Source organism: Colobus angolensis, unplaced genomic scaffold, assembly GCF_000951035.1.
Source record: "Colobus angolensis palliatus isolate OR3802 unplaced genomic scaffold, Cang.pa_1.0 Scaffold465, whole genome shotgun sequence".
Taxonomy (NCBI): Eukaryota; Metazoa; Chordata; class Mammalia; order Primates; family Cercopithecidae; genus Colobus; species Colobus angolensis.
Window position 1 is genome coordinate 53,727 of NW_012118099.1, and position 15,303 is coordinate 69,029.

The 15,303-nt window shown below is 35.6% G+C and overlaps 1 protein-coding gene across 1 annotated transcript in view; it reads right to left on the reverse strand.

The window, feature by feature from the left end:
• TMEM232 (transmembrane protein 232) overlaps positions 1–15,303 on the reverse strand; it is a gene marked incomplete at its 3' end in the record, with an annotated part of 213,786 nt that overhangs the window by 41,653 nt on the left and 156,830 nt on the right. Inside the window, exon 13 of the mRNA XM_011958287.1 lies at positions 3,018–3,196. Coding sequence (XP_011813677.1) covers positions 3,018–3,196 — 179 coding nt within the window. The remainder of the gene's footprint in view (positions 1–3,017; positions 3,197–15,303) is intronic.

Sequence of the window (15,303 nt, forward strand, 5' to 3'; positions counted from 1 at the left end):
AAAAAAAAAAAAAAAAAAGTCCGAGTCCAAAGTCTCATCTAAAACAAAGAAAATTTCTTCCACCTATGAACCTGAAAAATCAAAAGCAAGCTAGTTACCACCTAGATACAATGGGGGTACAGGCATTGGGTAAATATGCCCATTCCAAATGGGAGAAATTGGCCAAAACAAAGGGGTCACAGGCCTCATGCACATCCGAAATCCCACAGGGCAGTCATGAAACTTCAAAGTTCCAAAATTATCTCATTTGACTCCATGTCTCACATCCAGATCATGCTGATGCAATAGGTGGGCTCCCACAGTCTTGGGCAGCTCTGTCCCCTGTGGCTTTGCAGGGGACAGCCCCACCCATCTGCTTTCATGGGTTGGCATTGAATGCAAGCTGTCAGTGGATCTACCATTCTGGGGTCTGTAGGATGGCGGCCCTCATCTCACAACTCCACTAGGTAGTGCCCCAGTGGGGTCTCTGTGCGGGGACTCCAGCCGCATATTTCCCTTTCATACTGCCCTAGCAGAGGTTCTCCACAAGGGCTCTGCCCCTGAAGCAAACTGTTGTCTAGACATTCAGACATTTCCATACATCTTCTGAAATCTAGACAGAGGTTCTCAAACCTCAATTCTTGTTTTCTGCACACCTGCAAGACCAATACCACATGAAAGCTGCGAAGGCTTGGGGCTTGCACCCTCTGAAGCCACATCCTGAGCTGTACCTTGGCCCCTTTTAGCCATGGTTAGAGTTGCTGGGATGCACGGTGGTAAGCAGGGGGGAAACCAGCTCAGGAAACCATTTTTTCCCTCCTAGGCCTCCAGGACTGTGATGGGAGGGGCTGCTGGGAATGTCTCTGACATGTCCTGGATACATTTTCCCCTTTGTCTTGGTCATTGGCATTTGGCTCTTTGTTACTTATGCAAATTTCTGTGGCAGGCTTGAATTCCTTCCCAAAAAAATGGGATGCAGGCTGCAAATTTTTCAAACTTTTATGCTCTGCTTCCTCTTGAACATTTTGTCACTTAGAATTTTCTTCTGCCAGATACCCTAAATTATCTCTCTCAAGTTCAAAGTTCCTAGATCTCTAGAGCAGGAGCAAAATGCTGCCAGTCTCTTTGCATAGCAAAAGCGACCTTTACTCCAGTTCCCAACAAGTTCCTCATCTTCATCTGAGACCACCTCAGTCTGGACTTCATTGTCCACATCACTATTAGCATTTTGGTGAAAGCCATTCAACACATCTCTAGAAGTTCCAAACTTTCCCACATTTTTCTATCTTCTTCTAAGCTCTTCAAACTCTTCCAACTTCTGCCTGTTACTCAGTTCCAAAGTTGTGTCCACATTTTCAGGTATCTTTACAACAGCACTCCACTCTATCAATACCAATTTACTGTATCAGTCCATTTTCATACTGCTATGAAGAAATACCCAAGACTGGCTAATTTATAAAGAAAAAGAGGTTTAATGGACTTACATTTCCACATGCCTAGAGAGGCCATAAAATCATGGTGGAAAGTGAAGGAGAAGCAAAGGCATGTTTTACATGGCAGCAGGCAAGAGAGTGTGTGCAGGGAAATTGTCTTTATAAAACCATCAGACCTCATGAGACTTATTTACTATTATGAGAACAACATGGGAAAAAACCCACTCCCATGATTCGATTAACTCCCAGCAGGTACCTTCCATGACACATGGGGATTACGAGAGCTACAATTCAAGATGAGATTTGGGTGGGGACATAGACAAACCATATCATTTATCAAGGCATGTTTAATTTCCAAAGAATTGCAGATGCTACTCTTTAATTTTGTTATTTTTAATAATAAAATTATTGATTTTTATCTTAAAATAATTTTGCCATTAATTTCATCAATATTAAATTTAATTATTAAACATAGTTATAGCATGTATTTTAATATTTAAAGGGAACCCATTTGGATTGTTCATTCAATATATATGTATTGAGGACTTATTGTGCGTATTGGGATACAGCATTGAAAAAAACAGATGTTTCTGTGTGTTTTTACTTTAATATGGTAGTTGTTTAATGTGTTATTACCCAAAATATAAAAATAGAAGTTCTTACATCCTCTCACTAACTGCAGGATGCCCTTTAAGCTTCTAAATTATAATTTAGAAGGCTAGCTGATACAGGTTGATTTATATATAGTATAATATCTAAATATAAATATAAACATAGTAGTCAAGCAGGCTGAGAGGAGAAGGAAGAGTCTTGGAGCTAGAGGGTCACCCAACAAAGGAACTTTTACCTTTACCTATTCATTTTCTATGTGTGTTGAAATCTCTGAAGTTAGGGCCACCTTTACCCTTTCTCTAGTCCAGTGTCATAATATGGCTATGTTCAGCCTTCTTCCTGGTATTTCTGGTCACTGAACTAGACAAGGGAGGAAATGCTCAAGTGAGAGAATAGGTCTCTGGATTCCTAACATCATAAAAAGCTATATCATAAAACCGCCCCTTACCCCTACTATTTGAATCTTACCCACAGCCTGCCTCTTTTGGCAGCCCTTGTTATGAGGTAGTAAAAGCACCCCTACACAGCTCTTTCACAGCCCATCCTAACATAGCCCTCAAATTAGAGGATTGTGTTACGCTCCTTAAAACTTCCATTACTTTCTAAACATCTTCATCAACAAAAGAGAAAAAGAATCATGGCTTAACATGTTACTTCAATCTAGTGTACCTAAAATTCTATCAGAATTTCCCACCAAGTCAGAGTTCCATGGTGGAATCACCCCTTACTGAGGTGTACTTTTCCCTAAATATGTTAAATGAATTTAATTCTGTTTCTATTACAGACTTTTGGAGGCCTTTACACTATTATCTAGAGCTCAACTCTCCTATCTTTAATCAAAAATAGATCAGTGTTAAGTTTTAAAAATATTATTATCAGCTGTAAGTCGCTAATACTCATTGAATGTAGACATTCCTTTTACCATGGAGAGAAATGACAACCATGCTTCCTAATGATAGATGTACATATTTATTGCCTAGTGTTTTACCTTACCTGAGCGATATTGATTGCATTTTGGATTCGTATATCTTCCTCATAATCCTTTGTTTTCTGCAATGTTTGCCATATTATATTTCTAAGTCCATCCTGTTCTTTATCTCCTTGAAGTTCCCATGAAATTTTCACCAGGTTATACACTAAGCCATAGTAACCAGTCCAGACTACTTGATCACCTGTTTAAAAAGGAAAAGTCTTTGGGAGTTATCATTTTATTCACCTTGCTAAAGTAAGATTGTGTGAAAAAGAAGAAACCAATTTTACCATAATTCATAATAATATTCTAAAGTCTGAAATTCTAAGCTGTGGAAATTTCTGACCCTTCACTGCTTTCTCTCCTTTACATTTAAAAAAGACCACAGATCATTTTAAAATTTCTAACCACATGAAAAGAAAAACTGCACCTAACTGGTACACTTCATAAATTTAAAAGTTAAATTGGTAAACTGTGAACTACATATACAAAACAAATTCTTAGAATTCAAGTAAAGAGAAATCTGTTCAAAGGAATGTGAACACAGACCACCATGGTGAATTTTTATAATAAAGTAGAAAAACCAGAAAAATACTTCCCGTTATTAAAAAAGTCAAACATTATGAAACATGGCATTTGAACCAAGAAGAAAATGTTTAAATCATGTGAAAAGCATACAAAAACTACTGTTATAATTATAAGCTGAAAAATTCATTTTAATAATAGTGAAATAAATCAATTGGAATATAGGAAAAAGTAATGAAAACAGAAATTTAAAAACTCTAAGACACTCCTAGAACTTACACAGCAATTAGCAATTTATATACATTATCAAGTTCCACTTTCAAAATATGTATTTTCCTTAGAGAAAGGAGAAAGACATTTCTATTTACTCTTTATGGTAATTATTTCTTACCTAGATATTGTACATTTCCACGCAGTAATAGGAAAAAGGAATTCCAATTTAGGTAGATGTGGGAGAAATAAATTTGGGGAATAAAATAATACAGTTATCAAAGAGGAGATGAACTTAGTCAAAAAGCAACATGAAAATAATGAGTACGTGAAGCAGATAAGAAGAACAAGAAGAGGAAATGGTTCAGAAAGGGAACTGAAAGAGTTTTAAAGCCCTTTAAATTCCATATTGCACTTTTCTCCAAAACCCTGGTGACAGTCCATTGATGATTGTTGCACTTTTTGAATAAAGATAGAAGCATAACCTGAAAAGTCACAATCCCCAACTTTTCCAAATGAATCTAGTTTTCATAATGCAGGTTAATAATCATCATCATTATGATTATAGCTAGTACACATACGGGTACCAACTATGTCGTCCAATTTTAGTTCTCACTACAATCCTGCTATGTAGATGTTATTATATATAGTTAGAATAATAAAAGGGAACATATAAACTCGAACCTGCTTAGAAAGCTCCCTGGCATCAGACAGCTGTTGAATGAATGATAGAGCAGGTAAAGGCTGATCTAATCCTGTCCCATGCAGCACAGTCTCTCCAATTTACACAAGTACTTTTCTTTCCAGTCATGACCTTCCATTCCATTCATAGGAAAGAAAGAGTTTGAAAGAAAGAGGAGGCAGAAGAGAAAGTATGTACATGTTTTACAAGTAGGAGGAGAAAGGCATATATCCAGTTTCCAATCTTAAGGTATCATCTACCTTTTCTATTATTGGAACTTTAGGAGAGAAAGTATAAGCTGGAAGTAGGAAGCTACAGTTAAGCAGGCAATTATTTTTGAAATGTCACTTTCTCCTTATAAGAACTTTACTAATTAAAATTGAGATACCACAATATTTGAATTAACATATAATATAAAACAAGTTTTTTGAATGAATGTCATTAATATTTTTGCACTGAACATTTGGAATATAATAAAAAAGCCCAAATGTAAGGTTTGGGTTTTTTTTTTAACCATTGTCTTTGTGAATAGTTTTGGCTATGGTGAGAAAAAGATAGTCTGTGTCTTCAAGTAATTGGCATGTCTGGGAGACTAGAATAATTTGTAAGAGAAATTAGAGGGTAACTGTTAAATGAAAAGATGATGGTCATTGATATAACAATCACAAAAGCAAGAGATCAATGAGGGCTAGAAGAGTAAGGAAAGGACTGGAGAAAGTATGAGTTTACAAGACTTGTCCAATAGGTAAATTTGGGAAAAGTGCAGAGGAAGATATTGGTGGAATATTTCAAATGGAAGGATATCTAAAAAAGGCTAGCTCTGAGAATAAACACTGTAATAGCTTCCTAGTTCTTTCATCTTCCTGTCTTATATTTACTGCTTCACCATTACTAATCCATGTTGTGCAAACTGACCTTTCTAAATCTCATTATGTTACTTCTCTACTCACAACTTAGCAAAGGATTGCCATTTGTCCCTATGTAAATTCCAAATCACATGGCCAGGTAATTACTGTCTTTCTAATATGACATCATTTTGAACACATCTATCACCACTCCTTTATTCCCACCCCTCTTGCTAATACACTATAAACAGACAAAACTACTTGAAGTTCTAGAATACACATTTCATTTAATCTTCTAGCCCTTGTATACACTTTTCACTTAGCCAGAAGTTATCCTGTCCAAAAATAACTCCACACTACACCTGGCTTCTATCCATTCTCCTGCGTTCTTTCTTCTAGGAATCCTTCTCTGAATCCCCATGGCTAGCTAGGTGCCCCTGTGCCTAATGTATTGTATCATATTGTAATTGCATATCTCACCTATGGATTCTAAACTACTGGAGAAGACAGAATGTCTTTTATTTGCTCAGATATTCTTAGCATTTAGTAAAGTGCCTACAACGAAGTGCCTACAACATAGTAGATCTAATTTACAAAAATCTGTTTACTGATTTAGGGAAGTAGGTAGAGAGAACAACTATGTCCCTTTGCCTGGGGCAGAAGGGTTTCTTGGAACACAAGCTTTCAAGGACAAAACTGGGAAAGTCCACAGCAAATCAAGATATTTAGATCAGGAATATGGCCCCCAGCAGTGAGGTAGTTAGACAGAGAGAGAAGGGAAGAGATGATAGTAAAGATCTCAAATGAAGCTGAAGCGGAGAGTTTATGCTAAAAATAAATAAGAGGACAGCCACGGTGGCTCACATTTGTAATCCCAGCACTTTCAGTGGCTGAGGCAGGAGGATTGCTTGAGGTAGGCCAGGAGATCAAGACTAGCCTGGGCAAAATATTGAGACCCTATCTCTATAGTTTTTTTTTTTTTAAATTAGCTGGGCATGGTGGTGCACATCTGTACTCAGGAGGCTGTGTTGGGAAGATCACTTCAGCCACAGAGTTTGAGGCTACAGTGATCTATGGTTAAAAAAAACAAAAAATAAGATAAGGTACCAAAGTTATGTAAAGATAAATGGGATCAGATTAAATGGTAGATGTTTGAGGAAGGGAGTAACGTTATGTCTGCTCAATGCAATGTCATGTTTATTCAAGCAATAAACTGGGAAACCAATATAGTTTTATGAGGTAACCTAGGTCTTTACTGCAATGGGCAGCAGGAGATTGGCAAGGAAGGTACACAAACCTAAGACACTGTGGAGAAGATCTAATTGGACTTCTTAGCTATGGGGAAAGAGGCAGAAATAAAGGGGAAAGGAGAAGTATATTTTTAAGCTCTGGAGACTGAAACAATAATAAAACCACTTGAAGAAATGAGAAGAGTGTGTAGAAGAGTCACTTTTACGAAAAAGAAGATAAATATTTGGAAAATGTAGCATGGGAAGGGGGAATCTAATGTTCAATGTCCTGTAGTTTGTTGTAAAAATATGGCTAGAATGCAAGTAAAATAGCAAGAGTGAGATTGTTGATTTGTGGGTCATTAGCTTGAAGTCAATACAAGTAAGGAAACACAATCAAATAATTCTGGATTGTGAGCCTCAGAGAAAAAATAAGTTTTTGAACAATATTACAAATAAAACATACAGTGAATTTTAACTAATTTCTACATTTACTTACATACTCTCAACATTAACACAAATGATTAACAAAAATACATACAAACCACCTTCCTCTATATATTTTAAATTATCACTTTTTGAAGGTCAATATTTTATAAAACTACAATAGTTGAATTATCAAAAAGAATATAGTTTGGTTTTAGAATCCACAAGATCAACGAGAAACCACAATATATATTCTGATAGTTATGTTTTAGAAAGTTATAATTCCTTTTAAATTCCATTCATATTTTTAAAAGTGAGCTGTTCACCTGTTGATTTAAACTCAACTGAAGTGATGCTGATGAATAATATTCACAGAGAGAATTTATTACATCCAATTGACTGACAGTTAATGATGAAAAAAACCTTATAAAGACAGATGGTATGTGTTACAACTGTCATAAAAAGTAGACCACATTCTAATTTGCACATCTAGACATTTGCTGAGAAGCATGCCTGCTATGAAATGTTTCAACAAGGGACCAAGCTGTAGCATAAGGCACTCTCCTATTCTGCTTTGAGTGACCCTGTGGCAGCTATCAAAGATGTCACTTTAAATATACTGAGAGAAAATATGTCTGTGTCCGCAGCTAAGCAGACAGTATCCTAGGATATAAAAAAGCCAAACCAAAATGAGTTCTTAATAAATTCAAAAATTTTATTAAGAAACCACCACTGCACTTGAAAACCAATATTATGCACTTTACTTTGTAGTAGTAATACCTTATTCTAGTGTTTGAACCCTTTGGTAGCCTCTAATTGCCACTGAAGATACTTAGATTTCATATATTTAGTGAAAGCAAAATATGAATATTTATACTTACATGAATGAGTGTAAATGAGTATAGCCTTTGAAATTCTGTCAAATATAATACGATACTACAAAATCAAATGTGCCACTTAAACGTAATTCAAATGTAGAATGTGGTTCAAAACACTGATTATGCAATGCCATGTAGAGTTGAAGGAACTAGATCAACGCTAAGAAACTATCAGTTGGACAAGAACCAGTCAGCCAGCCATGCATTTAACTAATATTTACTGAGTGAATGAATGCTAGACGCCAGCCACTGTTCTCTGTACTAAAGAAAAAGACAAACTGCTTCTCTGGGTATACTTAATTCCAATGGACAGAGACAGATATAAAGAAAGTAAATATAAAAGTATCAGTTTATTATGAATATCATGAGAATAGAAGATGGTGATAGGACCAACAATAACTAGAAGAAGAAAACTACTGTAGACAGAATGAGAGCAAAACTTCTATGAGGAGGTGATGGTCAAGTTAAGATCTAGCTGATGAAAAAGAGTTAATCATTGAAGGAACAAGGGAAAAGCATTTCCAAGAGTGGAGGGTGAAAAATGCAAAGGCTTTGAACCTAGAATAGCTTGATAGTTTAGAGAAACAGGAGAAAAGACAGAGTGAATGTATTACAGGACAACGAGGGTCATGGGACAAGACTATATCAGGTAGGTATGACCTTTACTTAGGTACACTCTGAATGATCACAGCCAATTTGTGGGCCATGGAAAAGAGTTTAGATTTTATTCTCAGTATAAAGAAGAACTATCATGGCATTTTTTTTTAATAATTCAAAATCATAAGATGCTTATTAAATATTAGTCAACAACTCACTCCTCTCTCAACAGAATACTAGTAAAAGGTACATTTTCCTCGTCTACAATTTTATTACCTATAAGCTTCATGTTCTACACTGGCTCTCTAGACTTGTTCATCCTGTATGTCTGCTACTTTGTATTATAGCTTTTTAAACGAGAAAGGGAACTGTCACATTTTACCTTTTCGCTTCTTGGTAGAAAGTGGACTATACGGAATGTAAGAGGGAAGCAGGAAGACATTTAACTTTTTGAAGTAATCTAGAAGCAAAGTGTTGATAGTTTGGACTTGGGAAAGGTGCACTAAAGAATTAACCATGCTCAAAGAGAGGGGTGGCTTTTGTCTTTGGCTCTGGGTGGTAATCTCATAGGCCTTGGAATGTCCTGACTAATAAAAATGACATTATTTACCTGGGGTTTTTGGGTATGTTAAATAGTCTATGCTATAAAATTTGATTCATGGGGGGGTGTGACTTGGACCACATTGTATCAGCTTGAACATTGGTGGGCCGGATACTAGAGAAAGCCATGCTGCAGGCAGTTAACTAAGTGTGTATGACCAAGCCCAAATAAAAATTGTAAATTGCAAAGCTTAGGTGAACTTCCATAGTCGACCATACTCTATGTATATTGTCGCGCATCATTGCTAGAAGTAAATGTTCTTCACATAACTTCTCTGGGAGAGGATAATGGGAAGCTCTGTGCTTGAGTCTCTCCTGGACTCTGCTCTGTGCACCTTTTCCTTTGGCTGATTTTAATGTATATCCTTTCACAGTAATAAACCATAACCATGAGTAAAATTTCCTTGCTGAAGTCTGTGAGTCCTTCTAGCAAATTGTCAAACATGAGGGATGTCTTAGAGATCTCCAGACTTGCCGTTGGTGTTAGAAGGGAGAGTGGTTCTGGAGACCCCAAACTTGCAGTTAGTGTCAAAAGAGAGGGTAGTCATGAGGACTCTTGAACTTCAGAGGAGATAACAATAGAGATAGGGGTGGAAAAATTCGGAATATACTTTTGGATAGTAGGATACAAATAATTCTAGGACACTATTTTCAGAATATTGTTATATTATAGTAATACTAATAATGATAATGATAATATATGTATCACTATATATGTATATAATATATATTAGTGCAATTGTTGTTTTGCATATATCATCATATTTGATCATTACATATATTAAACAAATATTCAACAGAATAAACTGAAGAGAACTGAGGTATTATATGTCCATATTTTGTTGTAGGTAATATGGAAAACCAAACTTTAAAAGTTAGCTGATTCTTTTATTAGAATGTGGTAATTGATTGAAGCACAATAGCAAATAGGATGCCAAAAGGTAGATGAATAATGAAGACACTGAGTAGAACTTGCTTAACTTGAAATTTCATGACCTTTTCTAATTGTCAATTATGAAAATGTATTAATTAAAAATAATTACTGTGGCCAAGACGGCTGACTAGAAGCAGCTAAGGTGTGTGGCTCTTGTGGAGAGAAAAGGAAGGGGCGAGTAAATACAGCACCTTCAAGTGAAACATTCAGGTACTACAGTTGAGACTAATCAAGGAAACAACTCAACCCATGGAGAATGGAGAAAAGCAAGGCAGAATGATGTCCAACCCCGGAGCAACATGGAGTCAGGCAAACCTCCCCCACTCAGAGAAGCAGTGAGTGATATGTGTGACCCTGGGAAACCATGCTTCTCCCACAGATCTTTGCAACCCTCAGGTCAGGAGATACATCATGAACCCACTCCACCAGGGCCTGCAGTCTGACACAGGGTTATGTAGAGTTTCAGCAGAGCAGCTGCTCAGGCATACAAGGGGAGCCAGGATCTTAGATACTCTTGCTTTCTAGGCTTCCTGGCAAAAGTAGCCGCAATTCCAGCAAAGCAGGAGGTCAGGTCCCTGTACATACTCCTAGGAAAGAGGCTGAATCCAGGGTGCCGAGCAGTGATGGTCTGCAGACTTCACTTTCACAGCACCTTGCAGGCCATCTAAATAGGAAGAGAGGCAGTCAAACTATCTCTGTTTGCAGATGGCATGATCCTACTTTTAGAAAACCCCATAGTCTCAGTCCAAAAGCTTCTTAAGCTGATTAACAACTTCAGCAAAGTCTCAGCATACAAAATCGATGTGCAAAAATTGTTAGCATTCCTATACACCAAAAACGGTCAAGCCTAAGGCTAAATTTGGAATAAACTCCCATTCGCAAGTATCACAAAAAGAATGAAATACCAAGGAATACAGCTAACTATGGCAGTGAAAGATCTCTACAAGGAGATCTACAAACCACTGCTCAAAGAAATCAAAGATAATACAAATAAATGGAAAAACATTCCATGCTTATGGATAAGAAGAATCAATACTATTAAAATGGCCATACTGCCTAAAGCAATTTATAGATTCAGTGCTATTCCTATTAAACTATCACTGACATTCTTCACAGAACCACAAAATACTAAAAATCTATATGGAACAACAACACAAAAGCCTGACTAGCCAAGGCAATTCTAAGCAAAAAGAACAAAGCTGGAGGCATTATGCTACCCAACTTCAAACTACACTACAGGGCTACATTAGCCAAAACAGCATGATACTGATACAAAAACAGATACATAGACCAACAGAACAGAATAGAGAACACAGAAATAAGACCACACACCTACAGTTATCTTCAGTAAACCTAACAAAAACAAGCACTGGGAAAAGCATTTCCTATTCAATAAATGGTGCTGAGATAACTTGCTAGCCATATGCAGGAGAATGAAACTGGACCCCTTCCTTACACTATATACAAAAATTCACTCAATATCAATTTTAAACTTAACTGTAAGACCCAAAACTATGAAAATCCTGGGGACAACCTGGGCAATACCATCCAGGACACACACAAGCAAATAAGTCATGACGAAGATGCCAAAAGCACTGTACCAAAGCAAAAATTGACAAATGGAATATAACTAAACTAAAGGGCTACTGCAAAGAAAAAGAAACTATGAACAGAGTAAACAACCTAGGGAGTGGGAGAAAATTTTTGCACATTACGTACCTGACAAATGTCTAACATGCAGCATCTATAAGAAAATTAAACAAAATTTACAAGAAAAAAAAAAAGATCCCATAAAAAGTGGGCAAAAGATATGAACAGACACTTGTCAAAAGAAGACATACATGTGGCTAACAATCATATTTTTAAAAAGTTCAACATTACTGATCATTACAGTAATGCTAATCAAAACCACAATAAGCCACCAGCCAGAATGGCAATTGTTAAAAGTCAAAAAATAACAGGTGCTGGTGAAGTTGTGGGGGAAAAGAAATGCTTATACACTGTTGGTGGAAGAGTAAATTAGTTCAGCTATTGTGGAAGACAGTGTGGCAATTCCTCAAAGACCTAAGGACAGAAATACCATTCTACCCAGCAATCTCATTACTGGGCATATACCCAAAGGACTATAAATCATTTCATTATGAAGACACATGCATGTGTATATTCACCACAGCACTATTCACAATAGCAAAGACATAGAATCAAACTAAATGCTTATGAATAGTAGACTGGATAAAGAAAATGTGGTACACACATGCCATGGAATACTATACAGCCATAAAAAATAATGAGATCACGTCTTTTGTAGGGACATGGGTGGAGCTTAACTTAAGGCCATTATCCTTAGAAACTAATACAAGAACAGAAAACCAAATACTGCATGTTCTTACTTATAAGTGGAAGCTAAATGATAACACATGGAGACACAGAGAGGAACAACATACACTGGGGCCTTTTGGGAGGGTGGAGGGTGGAAGGAGGGAGAGGATCAGGAAGCATAACTAATGGGTACTAAGCTTAGTGATAGTGACCTGGGTGATAAAATAACCTGTACAACAAATCCCCATGACACAAGTTGACCTACGTAACAAACCTGCACTTGTATCTCTGAACTTAAAATAGAAGCTAACAAATTAAAATTAAAAATTAAAAAAAAGAAATTACAAAAACATATAAAAATAATTAACTTCTGGAATTCTAACTGGAAACCAAGGATAAAAGTAGTTATCTTTTCAATATTAATTGTGATTCTAATAAATAAACTAGAGGAATATCAGACTTCTGACTTTTGGATTTATTTTAAATTTCACTAAGTTAAATTTATACTACCAAGAGATACAGAATAATAATTATAAGTAGATAATTCTCACAGATTTCTGTATTCCAGGGGCAACAAAGAAATAAAGAAGAAAATAATAAAAATGTTCTTAGAAATTGTAAAAAATAATATTTTACCTTTGTAAGTACATTATATTACATGTAAAAACTTTTTAAAACCCATAATCTTGAAGAAACTAAGATTCCAAGAGATAAAACAAGTTGCCTTAAGTAATCTAAAACTGAGCTGTGACTCATGCAAAATTGCTGACATCCAAAATTGGTGACAACAATTCTACTTCAGTGAAAATTTATTCACCTATTACTGCCTTTCTTGAAACTGTATTGGTGTTATTTCTCCTCCTGTTCTTACCTAAATATCTCCTACTTCATCCCATTTGAGGACTTTTATTAATTCTTCTACTCAGTAACTGATTAGAAGGGATCTCTTTAAAAAGTGAAAAAATTCTTGTGACATAGGCAAGATGGTATAATAGAAAAAACTGGACTCTCTTTTCTATCACAGAAACATCAATTCAATAGGAATAAATGGATCAATTCCCATTATGAAAAGTCCAGAAACTAGCAGAAGGGCTTAGATTTACTGTGTAAATCTAGCCACACTAAAACCAGTAATAAAAGCAGAAACACCCTTGTGCCATAACCTCTACCATTTGCACAGTGCTATACAATTTAGAAAACATAATTGGCTGGAAACTTCCCAAATCTAGGAAGAAAAATGTACATTCAGATCCAGGAGGCCCAAAAGATCTTAAACAAAATTAACCCAAAGAAATTCACACCGAGACACATTATATTCAAGATATAAAAAGTATAGGAGATCATTTTGAAAGCAGTAAGAGAAAAACAACTTGTTATGTACAAGGGGATGATTGTAAGACTACCCAAAGATTTTTTTAGCAGGAATTTTGCCCTGCCAGAAGGAAGTGAGATGATATGTTCAAAGGGATGAAAGAAAAAAAAAAAATCTGCCGGGAAGATACTATACCAGGAAAACTGCAGTTTTTTGTTTGTTTGTTTGTTTTTTGTTTTGTTTTGTTTTAAAGAGAGAAACAAATACTTTCTCAGACCAACAAAAGTTGAGGGAACACATTACGACTAGAATTGTCTTACAACAAATCCTAAAGGGAGTTCTTCAACTTGAAAAAAAAGGATGCTAAACCACAATATGATAGCATAACAAAATATAAAACTCATTGGTAAAGGTAAATATATAGACAAATACTTAATACTATATATTAGTGTAACAATGGTAAGTAAATCAATTTAAAGATCTGTTAATGTGTAATAATATAAATAGATGTCAATTGTGACATCATAAGCATAAAATGTTTATTAGAGCTTTGAGAAGTGTAGAACTTTGTATAAGATTGATGTTGTTTTCAACATAAAATAGATTGTCATATTTTAGATAAGACCCCTATTAATCTCAAAGAAAATACCTATAGAAGTTACACAAAAGAAAAAGAGAAAGGAATCAAGACATGCCAATAACAAACACAAACACATACACACACACACAAAAGAAGGCAGAGCAGGAAAAGAGAGACAAAAATAAAACAAGTAACAAAATGGCAATAATAAATCCTTACATATCAATAATTACTTTAAATGTAGATTAATTAAACTTCCCAATCAAAAGACATAAAGTGGCTAAGTGAATAAAAAAATAGGACCCAAACATAAGGTATCTATAAGGGGGTCACTTTATATTTAAGGATACATATAGGCTGAAAGTAAGGCATGGAAAAGACACTCCATGCAAATGATAATGAAAAGAAGCAGGAGTGGCTATACTTATACAGAAAAAAAAACAGGTTTAAGTCAAAAAACTGTCACAATAGACTAAAAAATACTATGTAATATAAAATGATCAATCCACTAGAAAGATATAACAATTATAAATGTATCTGCAACCAAGATCACAGTACCTAAATACACTCATTTGCCATGTAACAGTGTTTCAGTCAACAACAGACTGCATATATGACAGTTGTCCCATAAGATTATAGTAAATCGAGCTGAAAAAAATTATACTAGCTGGTGACATTTAGCTGTTGTAACACTGTAGTGCAATGTGTTACCTTTTCTACGTTTAGATGCACAGTTAGCATTGTGTTGCAATTGCCTATAGTATTCAGTACATTAACATGCTGTACATGTTTGTAGCCTAGGAGCAATAGGCTATACCATGTACCCTAGGTGTTTAGTAGGCTATAGCACATAGGTGTGTGTGAGTATACTCTATTATGCTTGCATAATGGTGAAATTGCCAAATGATGCATTTTTAAGAACATATCCTTATTCTTAAGCAATGCATGACTATATATGAGGCAAACATTGACAGAACTAAAGGCAGAAATACAGCAATACAATAATAGTAGGAAATTTCAATAATAAGGATGACAATCAAACAGAAAATTAATGAAGAAACAGCCGATTTGCACAATACTAAAGACTAAATAGAGGAGGAGCTGGTACCATTCCTTCTGAAACTATTCCAATCAATAGAAAAAGAGGGAATCCTCCCTAACTCATTTTATGA